Source organism: Amphiprion ocellaris, chromosome 9 (genome assembly GCF_022539595.1).
Source record: "Amphiprion ocellaris isolate individual 3 ecotype Okinawa chromosome 9, ASM2253959v1, whole genome shotgun sequence".
NCBI classification, from domain to species: domain Eukaryota; kingdom Metazoa; phylum Chordata; class Actinopteri; family Pomacentridae; genus Amphiprion; species Amphiprion ocellaris.
Genome location: NC_072774.1, coordinates 23,922,828 through 23,938,013, shown reverse-complemented (window position 1 = coordinate 23,938,013; position 15,186 = coordinate 23,922,828). Strand labels below are relative to the sequence as shown.

The following is a 15,186-nucleotide window of genomic DNA, read 5'->3' as shown; positions in this document are numbered from 1 at the left end:
AGACTAGATCTCAATGCTGATTGTTCAGTTGATTATTTCCTTGATAATTATATTAGAAAATGTTGAAAAATGTAGATCAGTGTTCTGCAACCCAAAGATTTACTGTCATAGAAGATGAAAAGTAGAAAGAAGATATTCAGATTTTAGAAGCTGGAGTCACAGAAGTTGGATTTTTGTTCCTGAAAAATGCCTCAAACCGATTATTAAATTAGCAGATCAGTTCACTGTTGCAGTACTTTTTGTGACATTACAGTTTTCTAAATATGGCATGGAAGAAAGAAAAAATAAAGGCGATGGCTTGTCACAAAGTCCACTCAGCACAAAATCTTTCAGCAGCAATATACTTTTATCACACTGAACTGTTGTGTAGAAAATGGCTCAAATGAAATTCTTCATCTCTGGGATAAAGAGCAAAGATCTCCAGAAACGCTCCGGCTGGAAGTGAAACTGGAGACTCAGCTGCAGAGGCCAGTTTCCATATTTTCAGAAAATTTAAACTTGCATCAATTTAACAGTTAAGAAATAAAATAGGTGGCTAAATATTACTAGCTGGATCTCTTCCTGATGTGTGCTTTTGCTGAGTGTTTTACTTTGAAAGAGGTGGAAGCTTCCCTCTAGTGGCTTAAAGGTCAGCCTTTGGTGTGTTGGTGTGATATTTTTTGACAGCAGAACATCCAGTGTCATTTCACATGCTTTCATCTTTAAAATATCACTTTGCATTAGATCTGTTAGTATGTTTAAAGGTCGAACCTTTTCATCGTGCTGACCTTTGTTCTTCAGCTTCTGTGGATTATTTGGTGGCGTCTGAAAGATCCCCTCTGGTAAAAATCTGTTTTTTGTACCTTAACATGTACACTACTGTTCAAAAGTTTGGGGTCACCCAGACAATTTCATGTTTTCCATGAAAACTCACACCTTTATTCATGTGCTATCATAGTAGCCCAGGGGTTTTCTAATCATCAATTAGCCTTTCAACACCATTAGCTAACACAATGTAGCATTAGAACACAGGAGTGATGGTTGCTGGAAATGTTCCTCTGTACTCCTATGTAGATATTCCATTAAAAATCAGTTGTTTCCAGCTAGAATAGTCATTTATCACATTAACAATGTCTAGACTGTATTTCTGATTAATTTCATGTTATCTTCATTGAAAAAAATGCTTTTCTTTCAAAAATAAGGACATTTCTAAGTGACCCCAAACGTTTGAACGGTGGTGTATATAGGGTTTTTTTTGTTTGTTTGTTTTGTTTTGATATGCTGGAAAGCAAAAACGAGTTCCAGGGTTTCATACATAACTAACCTCAGGAACTAATCCTGTTAGCTTGCAAGGTGGAACTTTCCGTATCATTATTCATCTTCAGAATCAGTTTCTGGTTCAAACATGTTTGGCTATATGGCTCCCAATATTACAGCATGCCACTGTGTTGATTAGAGTAGTCATATAGTGTTTAATTGGTGAGCTGCTGTGCTCCAGCTGCAGCCAGTGAAGCAGGTTTAGTTCAGAGGTTTCGTAGATCTGCACAGTGTAGAGGATGCAGAGTTCCATCTGAGCCATTTTAAGACACGAAGGGATTATTTTATGAAAAACTTTCACACATAGAGATGTGTTTTATGGGTTAAATAAATGATCAGTGAGACTCCAAGATAATCCTCAGAGTTTAAGTTGATCATTGCAGGCAGCTTTTTCAGTGATAACACAAGGGCTATCCTGGTCAAATTAGTTATTTTGTAGTTATTTTTTTGTTCCTGATCCAAGTCAGTTATTATTTGTTTTTATTTGTTGCTGACACCATTTCCCTACATTATACACACTTTAGTGTTATAGATCAGCCGTAGTACCTGGTTGTTCCACCAGGTGAGGCCTCTTACTGTTTAATACTGTAGCGACCAGAGGAGGCAGGTAAGCAGAGAGCATTGTGGGAGTTTAGCTAGTAAGAGGGCACCATGATAAAGTCTTCTCTGATGTTTAATGACCTCCGGCCAGCGCATTGGTGTTAAACCAAGCTGGGATAATTAGGAATCGTGTTCTAAAATCTCAGTGACATATGAAACATGATTTCTGAATATGTGACAGGACATTTAATAAAGAAACTGCACTTATCTTACTGCCAATACCAATCAAGTAAAAACTGCTGTCATTGCTCCCAGTCTTGATCTCAATAAGAGAGCAATATGACAAAGTCTTCTGAGGCCTGTGCATGTGTGAAACCTACCTGAGATAAACTAAGACAGTGATCTCACAGCATCTGAGGTTGTGTTGTGCATCTTCTCTGAGTGTAATATTTAAAAATTGGGTTTAGTTTTGTGTCAACACCTATTAATCATGAATTGCAGTGATCTGCTCTGATTCTGATCTTAGGATCATGTTTGGTATATTCCTAATTAACACATTTATGTGTTCGAGTCATGCGAGTTGTACAAGGCATCTTTGTAATACCACATTTTATGGCAGCTTATCTAAGCAAATCAGCCACATGACGCTACAACGTCTGGGTAGGAATGTCAAGTTTCTGCTTTCCAGTTATGCCTCCTTGAGCACAGACATTTTTTCTATCTGCTGTGAACAATTTTTCTCAGCAGCAGAAGCAACACGAGCAAGATGTCAAGAAAAACTCACTGACCTCAGATTTGTGCAGGAAAACACCAGCAGCTCGGTAAAAGCAGGAATGTTTGTCTGTTTTCATTCTGAGAAATGCTTCAAGTCTTTTCATCCTGATGAGTCAGCAGAGCAGCTCTCAGTGCTCTTTGTCATTTCCTTGTTCTTGTTGTCCACAGTGTATATTTACAGCAGCTCAGTGTATATTTACACTCATTATCCTCCATGTTCTCTCTTTAAGGCTCTGGCGTCTCACCGAGGATACCTCCTGACAGCACGAATCCCCGCCAAGGTAAAAACGAACCTTTAACAAGAGAACTTTTTGGTTAAAATCTGCCTGCACATCAGTGGAATTACACAGAAAAACATTACACCAAAATAACTATGGAACAGCATGTCAGAAAAATCATCTATTACCCTAAATTTACACTAAAATAGCAATAATAGTAATAAATTTGATTTGTTGGTGCCTTTCAAAATATTCATGTACATCTTTATAACATCACTAATAGTGAGATAATAATTAATCAACAAGAGTGTGATCAGAGTGGATATGACATTATGGGTATACTATTAAAAGAAACTGTGAAAATTAGGCAACAAGGATGCCAGAGGGGAAAAACAGGTAAACAAAATGATATTCTAGCAGTAAAACAGAGTCACACATCGTTAAAGAGCAAATTATTATTTAACAAATTACAGATTTTTGATGTGGACATTATGTACAGTTTTGGAATTTTTTGTTGGTTGTGGCCTGTTTGTATTTGATTTTTTTTTAAATATGTTGTTTTTTACAGTCAACATATAAATTAATACTATTTTGGTGATTTTACTTTTTTATTTTACTGTTTTCAACAACAATGTGTGCTGTTCTAAAGAAATGGGTTCTGAGTCAGGATTTGAACTGTGCATTTGAGGCCTGGAGAGGCTAAAGGAAAGTTTACTATGAAACCAAGATTTTTGATTTGTGGACCGGACAGTCAATAATAGAGATCTTATGTCTTCTTTTTATTTTTTTGAAAGACAGCTGATGATCACTGAAAGGGAAGTAGTTGTTCTTTGTGGAGATGTAAAATTGGGTGTCATCACCATTGAAGTGTATTTAATAGTGGTAGAAAATAATTCCAACGAGAATCACAAGTGTAATAAACAGCAGTGGTACCAGCACAGATCCCTGTTTGACACTGACGGTAACGTTGCTGTTGATAAAAATAAAAACAAAACCCACCTGTGGAAATGACTGCAGAAAGTTTAAGATCACTTGGAATCTTTTGCAGAACCAGAATTGGTGATTGTCCTGATTAATTCTTTAAACTTGCACTGATGCAACAAGATCTATAAACCACGCTGTGGTATTAGTTTGTTGAACTTGTTAGAAAACTCTTTTTTTTGCTCAGATTTGTTCCCACAATTTATGAGAAAACTATCTGCTAAAAGTTCTACTATGTTCATTAGCTTGTCAGTAGCATCAGCTGCACAGATTTCTGTAGAATAAGATAACACAGACTCATTGACTTTACTGTCATGTGTATTTCCTCCCTAAAGGCCCATTCTGAGCCACAATAAGCCCTGCAGTGGATTTAAGAGCAGTGAGGCTGAATCCAAACAGTTCAGGGCCATAAAATCAATCAATGAGCTGCAACACTCTGCTAAAAAAAATAAATAAATAAGCTAAAGGACGCAGTAGAGTCCAGAAATAATTATCCCAAGTGACCTCTTTAATTGCATAATTATTTCATCCATTGTTAATATATAATTACTAATTAGAACAGCTCTAATCATTTTAATCTACATTATTTACCAAAAATTGCTTTGCTGAAACATGACAGACGGTATTAGTTTCTGAAGTTTATGTCACTGATTAGCAGCAGTTTTCACCTCTTTGTAGATGTTTTCCAGCTCAACGCAATATTCAGCTCTTCCTGTGAAGTTGTGTGTTTTCCAAAGAGGGGATTTAACTGTGTGTACCTGGTTATAATGTAATTACAGCTGGTTGACCACCTTTTTTATTGAAGTACAGCGGAGCATAGATGGCAGCTGTTAGCTCTGTCACCAGCAATAAAATATCTGTCGTCGTCTTCAGCAGCATCACCACCACCGCTGCCACGTAAACACCAGCAGCAGTAACATGATGCAGATGTTCACTTCCAGCAACAACAGTTACACAACTATCCCTACTGACATTAAGTTCATTCTGTGTTTTTAAACAGCTGTTGGAATGACTGTCACCTGTTTAGTAGCTAGTTCTTAAAGCATATGGGCCTTTCAGTCAGGGTTGTTAACACACTTTATTAACCCTGTTTCTGTGTGTTTTTTGATTCAGTTAAATTTTTAATCACCTTGGGCAAATTTTATCATTCTGCACCTCTATGGAAACAACACAGATGTGACTAGAAGTAGAGAGAACTCTAACATGTCTTTTGTGCAGTTTTAACATATTTAATTTTGTATACATTTATTTATTATATTCTTTATTTCTTCATTCATTATTTTATTTATTTCTCTTGCATATGTGTTTCCTCTCTGTTCTGTACAAACACTGCCTGCAGTTCACCTGAAATATCTCAGAATTTTTGTCATGTGACTTTTGGTCGCAGCACCATCACTAATGGCTTCTCGGTTGTGCCAATTAATGCAGAATTTTATTATTTATTTGTATTTATTTTTTGAAACTCTGATACGAGTAGTTTGTCTTTTGCAACTATCTTTTTTTAAATTAAAATCACACATATGAAAATTATTTGAATGAAATCATGATGTTAAGCTTAGATCTGATTAATTTTCCACACAGAACAGTTCATTAGAAATGATAAGTTTGAGAAACATCTGAAAGCTGAGAGCCTGTAGAATATTTATTTTTTACAGTTTCTGGCTCTGATAAATGATGTAATTTTGGTGATATTGTTGTTTGATTTGATTTTGGGTGAATTTCTGAATGAGACGTGTAGAATGACACATTTTAGATGAAATATTACAACTTTAGGATACAATTTGAATTTTTTTTCATGACAGAAACACACAGTAGAAAGTTGAAAATGGGATTTTTTTTCTATTTTAACAGTTTCTGACTTCGATGAACAGTGTGATTTTGACGTTTTCTTGGAAAAAAAACATCCCTTTCAAATTATCCACCTGGTTTTGGGGTTCAGAGGTTTAAGTGTCTGATGGTGATTCATTGAAACACAAAATGTAATTAAGTGACCTTTGTGTGTTTGAGCTTTAAGCACCAGTAATTAAAAATGCCATAAAACACCCTCAAGTCTGACCACATGCACAGATTCACAGAATTGCACACAGCTGTGAGGAGACAGAAACTACAATCTAAGAAGTCCAGACCTATGAGGTATCCTGATAGGAAAAAGCAGCACTCAGTGTTCCCTTCATGACATCCCATAATAACATCATGTCTTGTAGCAGGTCCAGGAACCTTTCAAACAGCTGTGTGTTTTCCAGTCAATAAGATGCCTCTGGGACGGTTTAGCGGATCGATTGTTTGCATGAAAACAGATTTATAGTTTTACTGGAGGCCATACAGAACATTTAAACGGTTTCACATGACGCCATGTTTGCAGCTACAGGTTCAGGTTTGTTTAGCTGCTCCTCATCTGGTATAAATCTGTGTGTCGACCAGCGGAGATTAAACACCTGCTTCATGGAGAACTAGCCTTCCTTTTTAATCCGTATCTCCTGTATGTCTCATCCAGTTTCCACTGTTCATTCCTGCTGCAGTAAACTTCCAATCAGCCACAGATCACCTTCACTCTGCTCTCCTTCCTTTAAGCCGTTAATTCACCTTCCTCACCCTCATCCTCGTCTTCTTTACAACGACCCAGATTACTTCCATCTCTCCCCTCTTCCTCCCCCAGTCACCACTGTACGGCAGGAATCACCACTGTTCCAATCCAATCGAATCTGATGGTTTTTATCTCAGCACAGGCAATGAATCGGTTTTCATTTTAGGTCTTTGCAGGATTATTTTCATCATTCAGTCAGTGTATTACAATGAAACACGCTCATCTCAGATTCCCAGAGCCTCACATGTTGATTTTATTAGCTTGTTTTGTGCAGCTTCCAACAGATAATTCAGCACATATACTGACAGTGATGTAATAAATGCCAGTTTTTGCTGTTTAATCTTCTATTAATCACACAATCTTTTGGGGGGATTTGAAAGGCCTGTTATCTTTACAAAAAATCACCAAAATTTATAGCTAGAAACTGTAAAAACTCAAGAAATTGTTTGATTTTTTTAGATCCTTGAACTACCCATGTGATTTGCAGTTCTGATGGAAAAAATAACAAAATATAAACTTAACATTGTGATATTTCATCAAAATCATTTCAGTTTTACATGTTTTATTTTGAAAAATCAGCAAAAATGAACTATTTGCAGTAACCTAATTCTAGAAAACACTAAAAAATCTATGCTTCTCAGCTCTATTTAGAAGCCATGTTTGACTCAGCTGTGATAAACAATCACATGAAAAAAATTCAAGGACTATTCTGCTGATCAGCTGAGGGCAAAAATGTTAGACATGTTGATTAAATTTTTTCCCCAGATTTTTTTAAATAATCAAATAAATTCAAGTTTTGTTTTTTCTCTCTTCATGATTCGTGGTATTATATCTTTGTCATACTGCACCAATAATTTTTGAGCTCTCTCTGCCTCTAGCCCTGACTGTTCTGTTTCCATAGATGTGCAGAACTTTATGTTACAAGAAAAAGAAGAGCCAGTAGTTAGTGAAATTGTGACAGGAGCAAAAAAACGGCCAGAACATTTTAAAAATGGTTTAATTACTTATTGTTCATTTTATGAGATTCTTCATCATGAAGAATGTTTTTTTGTGGGTTCTTGCTGCAGGATGTTACAGATGAAGCTGCCAGCCTCCGTTAAAACAGCTGACTGTTACAGCTTCTATCTCCTTGTATTGATTCTTTTAATATGAAATCTATAATACAATGGAGATGAATCAAGTGCAAATGAAGATTAGCTTCTGCTCGCTGTTCCAACACATGAGCTAATGACTCTTACAGCCTCTGTAGGTTCTGTTTTTCTGCTAAAAGCTGCTTTGTTCAATCTGCTGGATGTCAATTTATCTGAATGTACTGGAGGCAATGTTTTTATCTCTACTCTGTATGTGAACATGAAAAATGAAAGTGGTGTGAAGGGACATGAGAGAACTGACTGTAGTTGGATTTCATCTGTTTGTATTGTTCAGCTCAGGGCCCTCATGTAGAAGTACTGTTCTGTAGTAGAAACTCTCAGATAAACACTTTCTGTTGCTAATAACTGGAACCCCTCCAGCTCCATAAAGGCTTCTCACTGGGGTTTTCTGTCTGATGATTCGGCTTCTGTTGAGAAGCTGCAGGGCCTGAATGTCTGTCAGAGTCTCCCAAAGACTGAACACAAGCTTCATATCTTTAGATTTTGGTCTATATTTAACTTTGAAGCCTCTCGTAGCTGTATATCTTACACACCTATATGCTCCCTTGTCTCTATGTATTATCACAATTATACATGCCAATTGACATTGTACTATTTAGTTTCTCTGCAGTAAGTATTGTAATACAGATTGATACAGACATCAGATAACCTGAATAACTATTTGGATATAATTCTTCTAGAATGATTGTAGTGATTTTGCATCTGCATCAAAAATGATTGATTTTTAAAAAGTTGATAAAAGACACTGAAAACAGTTTTATGCTTTTGGTGCCATTCAGATCAGGCTTGACACACGTACTGAGCTTTGTGCTGCTGATATAAATACACTAACAGCTGACGTTTGCAACCAGATCTTCATTTTTCCAATATCTTTCCTTATCCTGCATGCCAACAAATACAATGTCCATTAAATAAAGTTAATGAAAACTATTTTCATACAACCAAGAACCCATAAATCAGCGTAAACTGGTCTATGAGTCAAACTTCTCTTGTAGATTCATCATGAAAAACCCTGAAAGTTTTCTTTTTGTAGCAGATTTGTTTGAGTTAATTTACTTCACATTGCACTTCACAGTGTCAGTGCTGAAACAATAATCTGTGCAGCATTAAAGGGGGGTCATGACTTTGACCCCTAAGATCTAACATAATGCAAACCACCTCAACTAGAAGCCAACTGCTCCTAAACGTTCATGATTGCACATAAAATAATGTCCTGCACCACTCATGAACATACAGCAAACAGAAAATGGTCTGAGCAGTTGAAGTGACAGACGGACAGTGAACGAATGAGTGAACAATGCAATTACTCAGGCCTTTGGTTCCTCCTCACCTCCCAGCAGGAAACCTCTGCTGGCTGCAGGTCAGATTCATCACTGACTGCAAAATCAGCTCTTAACTGGCTGAACTAATACACTGATAAACTGACCTTCATCAACTTAGTCTGAACACTGGACATAGAAAAAAGTTTGCAGTAAAGAAATACATTAAAATCCATAGTTACTGTGAACTTTTTGTACAACACTATATATAGAATACTGCACTTGTACAGTGCAGCCTGTGTGTCAGAAAAATAGGCAATAAGATCAGATAGGATAAACTTTATTAATCCTGAAGGAAATTCTTGTGGCAGATGTCGCTCAGAAAAAAACAAAACGACATAACATAAGAAATGCAGTGAATAAAAATAGAAAAGCAATATGATAAGCACGTTTTGTTCCTGAATTATTATAACTAACCTAAATTAAAGCTTAAGTAGAACAGTATAAAGTAATAATGAGATAATAAATAATATGTAAACACACATGACAATAAAATATTGAATGTGAATAATGACATGAAAATTAAATATTACACATTACATTGACAATGTTGCAATTAAAAGTGAAATATTGCACCTGAGAAATGAAAATATGAAGTATTACACGTTACATGTTACAATACAGAACCTGATATTGCACAGACTATTGAGAAAACAGTATACATAAAATTATACACTTGAAAATCACAAATCATTTTTGGTTTTGTAGTTTTAAGATGCTCTTTGGCCACCCAGGAATATCTTGTGATATTGACTCTGATGTGTCACAGGATACAGATATTTAATTACAGCCCCCAGAAAGTTTTAAAGGAATGCTGCCTTTAAAACAAAATTACTGTTTTCACAGCCAGAAACTGTACAAAACAGAAAGAATGATCAGATTTTGCAGCGTTGAACTCCTTGTAGTGGGTGATGTACCGTTCCAGTTCCAAGTTTTAAATCATGATATGTCATCGAAATCCCTTTATTCTGCATGTCTCTTTGTAAAGCCTACATTATCATTCTAGAAAAACACAAAAATTCTGCAATCTTCAGCGCAACTATGAACCTGTGACTCAGTTGCGACCCAGAGTCAAGTGAAAAAACTTCGGGCTTTTTTGTTCTCACACAGAGCAGATAGGAGGCGAGCATGGAAACAAATTAAAAATAGAAATAGTGAAATATAGTAGGCTATGTAGTCATCATGTTTTTCTCAGTCTTGGTAACATCTGTTGGAAAAATGCTGTAGATGTGGATTCCAGGTCTTTTTTTAGGATTGTTGTCATTCTAACTGTGTTAGGCTGCAAAGAAAACATTTTTCTGAGTTCTCTTTCCTTCTTTGTGTTGTTCTGTTCCCATAGAGCTGCAGGATTTTAGATTGCAGTGAAAAATGAACCACAGTGAGAAAAAAATGAGCCTTAAGTGAGCAAAATGTGATTAAAAAATGCTTTTTTTGTTGTGAAATTCCAAACATTTGACCTGCGTCATCTGTATTGTGACGATACTTTGTCCATTTAAGGTTCTGACTTATGATTTTACATGATATAAAAGAAGGATGACTCAGTATTGTCAGTTATACTGTAACATCTACCTGAATCCTGCTGTAATTAGTTGAAATAAAACCACCTTACGCTTAATTTAAAGCAGCAAACAAGATCAGAGTGTATTATATTAATGGAGGATGTATTTATTTCTTCTTTCATGAGTTAATACCTCAATCAGACTTCTCTCTATTTCTGCTGTTGTCATGTGTTTCCTTGTCATTGATAATAATGGTCTGAGGAAGATGTCATTAGCTGAGCTTTGATTTCCTCCTTTGTGTTGCTGTCTGTCAGACTCATTAAACACTGAATGGAGATGCTGGAGTGTGTTTTCTGTGTGTTTACACTGTACCAGGAGCGTTGTTGTGTATTTATGGTGGAATAAGCCGCCGCAGGCAGAAACACAGACTGTTCAGACAGCAGACAGACAGATTCCCTCCTCTCATCTCTGAGCCAAGCCTCAGGAGCTCAGCGCCCACCTGGAATAGTCTGGAATAGTCTGGAATAGTCTGGGATGGTCTGGCCTGGCTGCCTGGCCTCAGGCGCTGCTCTGCTGATGTGTAGAGGAAAACTGTGTGGTGTTAGATTTGTATGCACAGGTTTCCATCCCACATAAAGTGTTTTTCTTTCCTTTTTAGGCATTAGGAGGCAGGACCTACTGCTTTTCTTTGTTTTCTTTGTCCTGAGATGCTCTCATGAAACAGAAATAGAAAATGAAAAGACCTAACCCAAACAAAACAATTGTTGTAGAATATGTCAACCAGAGTATGCATAGTTTAATACAATCCAGCTGGTAGACATTACACACTGAGATACAGGTCTGCTGGATGAAAGAGTTTATCAGCTTTAAGTGTGATATTTTTAGCTTGAACCTACTGATGCTACACATTAGCTAAAGTGTGAGTCAGTGATGAAATGTTCTGAGAGAGGAATTACTGCGGCTCTGCCTTTTAATTATGAAACAGACACACTTGTACACTGCATTCCTCAGACAGTCAGTCACTGGACTGGACTGCTGTTATCCATGTATTATTCACTCCTAGAGATACTGTATGTATACTGTACAGGAGCACATGAACCTCAAATAGTCAAATCTAATCACAGGATTTCATTCTTTGATTAAAGAATGAAAACTGTCAATAGATGTTTCACCAAGCTGAATGTTTCTTCCAACAGCTTGCTCCTCTGTTTACTCTTTTTGAACCCTTCTACATTTATTTTGTTGATCCAGCAGGTTTGTTTTTCCTCTCAGTCTGTATGTGGGAACACTGCCTGCAGTTCAACCTGAAAACTCAGAATTTTTGTCAAGTGACTGTTGATCGCAGCTGAGAAAATCATGGCTTGTTTTACACAGAATCTGGTGCAACCGCTTTATTACTGGTGAATTTTTCAGGAAACATCAAATGCTTTTAAAGAAATATCACATTTTCATGCTTAGGTTTGGTCATTTTTCATGATGAAACATATATTAAACATGATAGATTCAGGGCTGTTAGAAATTCAACAATCGGACAATTTTTTTTCTCTTTCTACAGTTTCTGGCTCTGATAAATGATGTCATTTTGGTAGTTTTTTTAAATAAAGAAAACATGCGGGTTTTGGGTTTCTGAGGTTTAATATAGGACTTTATACCATTATTATTGTTATAGTTATTATTACACTGTGTGTGTACCATAGTAACCAGTAGCACCAGTTCAGATAATAGCTGTGCTCCCTCCAACTTAATGTGCCTTCTGTGTTCTTCTTTCAGGTGGAACACTCCTTTAATTATTTGGAGATCCAGGGAATTGCCTGCAACAAGCCAACACAGGTACACAACTTTACACCAAAAGCAACACTGTCTAACACTCTCTGACAGCGCCACAATATTCAAGTTATACATTTTAGGAAATTTGTTGTCTTGTTTGAGTTAGATATAAAGATGAATACTGTTCTCATTAAGTGTGAAGTCAAAGTTCAGTAAAACACCTACTAAAACAGCTCCAGCATTCTTAAACCACAAATGTTCAATTTTTTTTACATTTCAGTGTTTCAAGCTCACTGTTCCTACTATTTTCAGTCTAATTTAAGGATGCCCCGATCAAGTCTATTTATTTTTTGTCTCAATGTATCTGCATCCTTTAATATTTTGTATCTGCTGACAGATTTCAAGTATTGTAAACTAGCTGTAGTACCTGGTTGCACAGCCAGGTGGAGCCTTTTACGATTTAATACTGTAGCGACCGAAGGAGGCAGCAAGCAGAGCACATTGTAGCAGCTTAGCTGGTAAAGGGGCACCGTGATACGTCTTCTGTGAGGCTTGATGACCTCCGGCTGGTGCACTAGTGTGAAATCAAGCTGAGATAATCACTATTATCTAATGTTCCAAAATCTCAGTGACTTTATGTATTTGTGTAACAGCAAGAGTGAACATGATCTCCATTCTAAGGATTGGCCATGGGACATCTTCGTCTCTCTGGAAGAACGCTGGAGAAGAAATGTTACACTATATTTATCTGATTTCATCATTGTACTATAAACTAATAGAATTACACTGATGAGCAAAACTTTGTAATGTGCTGTTGGTTCTTTGCTTGCTGCCAAAACAGTTCCAGCTTGTAAAGAACTCTACAAGACCTGAAGGTTAACTTTGGCATCTGACACTAAAATATTAGCAGCAGGTCCTTTAAGTCCTGCAAATCTCAATGTAATTGTCATTATTTGCTTTTTTGTGAGTGGTCCAAATGTTTTTTGCTCTAGGATGTAGATAGAAAACTATTGCTGAAGTGGAAATCTTTTTATTCAGCCCTTATTTCCAGTGCTGTCAAGGGATTTGAGATTGAGTTTCCTCTAACTGAGGGTCATTTCAACAGGATGGATGTTTGCTCAAATGTGAACCTAAACCCAAATTCTCTGCTTTAGAATCACAGCAGATTCATTAGTGAGAAGGCGATGGACAAATCTTTAGAAACTCATTACTACATGACAAACCAAAAACACAATCTGCTCTGAGCCTCTCTTGGCTCTTTGACCGGAGCTGCTGAGCCGTCAGTCTGCAGAATCTACCTAGAAAATATGATAATCCGTCAGTAACCAGAGTGTTGCTGCAGCTGAACCTCTGCTGCTGCTCGTCTGGACGGATGTCAGCGCTGCTAATATCTGACTGATGGTCTCCACTGCACCAGACAGGATTATGCTAAAGCTGGCATATTGAAGAGGCTCGGTTCACCTTACAGCAGCATTTGCATAATTGCGGTGAACATGGTCCTGGTTAAAGTCATTAAATCTTTACATTTGCTCAACGCAGAGATGTGGGATACAGCTGTGATTGAGTGTTAGATTTATTCTCCTCCTTAAATTATGAGCTGGTAGATTTAGTGGATTGACATGGGAGCAGAGAAGCTGAATATGAAATGAGAGGAAGCAAGCATGGAAACTGAATCCCAACACTGCTCATGGTTTTTTCTCACAAACTGTATTCTGTGAAATCAGACTGAATTACTGATGAACACTGTGTTTGTGTAGCTCTCTATAGAGTACGATCGTGGCTCCTTCTCTCTGAAGCTGCTTTCTACAGAGGAGGTCAATGAGGTGGTGGCTCACATAGGAAACTGTCTGTTGAAGATTTGTCCTGGTCTACCTCCAAGGTCAGTTCTTCATCTGTGTCTTTTTATGCATTTAAATTCACCAGATATATATGTATACAGATCTGACTCCATGAGATAAAATATAACTAGATTCATCCTGAAGGAAATTCTTTTTACAGATGTTGCCCAGAAAAAACTAAATCAAACCTCCAAAATTTCCAGAATTACTTTTTTACTAGTTTTATTTTATTATTTAATTTCAGTAATGTATTGTACTTATATCTTATGGCTTTTTAACTTTTTACTCACAGCATTTCTTATGTTACATCAGTTTGTATTTTTTGAACAACATCTGGCACAAGAATTTCCTTTGGGATTAATGAAGTTTAATCTTATCTTAATTAAATGCGGTGGCTAAAAAGTAGAAAAGCAACAAGATATGAATACATTACTGAAATAAAATAGATAAACTTAAACAAGACTAGAACAAAACAATAAAAAATAAACCTGGCAATGATACTGAAGTAATAATTAAGATCACACGTGATAATGAAATATTGCACCTGAGAAATTACATTATGCACATGCAGACAGAATTCTACACGATACAGAAACTGATGTTGCACAAACTACTGAGAAAACTAATATTGCAAATGATATTGATAATAGTTCTCAGATCTTTCCTGCATGACCTAATTCAGATAATTCTTGTTGGTTTAGCACATACTCTGCTCTATCTGTATGAGTCACAGGTTGCACATCACAGCTACACGTTCTGTATTTTATATTTTAAAAATCACATATCTGGAGATACTGATTTGTGCTGCAACACTGAAGTGAATCTGATGTATTATGTTTTGCAAAGAACAGGAAGTATGAATATAATGCAGAAATGAGCACTGATATAAAACCATAAACCTTCATAACCTCCCCATGTGAACCAGACAAACTCTTAGTCGAGAGGCTGACGTTTGTATTTTGGAGCTTTTTTACCATTCAGTTAGTTTCATTTTTGACAATTAGAGTATTTTCTGCTCAGCAAAGTGATGAAGAAGGTTTGCATGGAGCCTCCGGACCGGCTGCCGTCTCTGCAGACTCTGTGGGAAAACAACAAACCGGCAGAACCTGGACCCTGCGGTAGGAACCTCGACTTGAATTATTGCGTGATTCTACATTTTAATGCTGCTGTTCTGTGTGTATGAAGGGTTTAAGTCTCTACACTGCTGCTGTAGTTTCAT

The 15,186-nt window shown here is 36.7% G+C and overlaps 1 protein-coding gene across 5 annotated transcripts in view; it reads left to right on the top strand.

Moving 5' to 3' along the window:
* Positions 1-15,186, top strand: part of LOC111578980 (F-actin-uncapping protein LRRC16A) — a 90,684-nt gene that overhangs the window by 26,463 nt on the left and 49,035 nt on the right. For all 5 annotated transcript variants that reach the window (XM_023286011.3, XM_023286014.3, XM_023286012.3 and 2 more), the window contains exons 3-6: positions 2,841-2,891; positions 12,133-12,192; positions 13,887-14,008; positions 14,988-15,085. In XM_023286011.3, the coding sequence (XP_023141779.2) occupies positions 2,841-2,891; positions 12,133-12,192; positions 13,887-14,008; positions 14,988-15,085 (331 nt within the window). The remainder of the gene's footprint in view (positions 1-2,840; positions 2,892-12,132; positions 12,193-13,886; positions 14,009-14,987; positions 15,086-15,186) is intronic.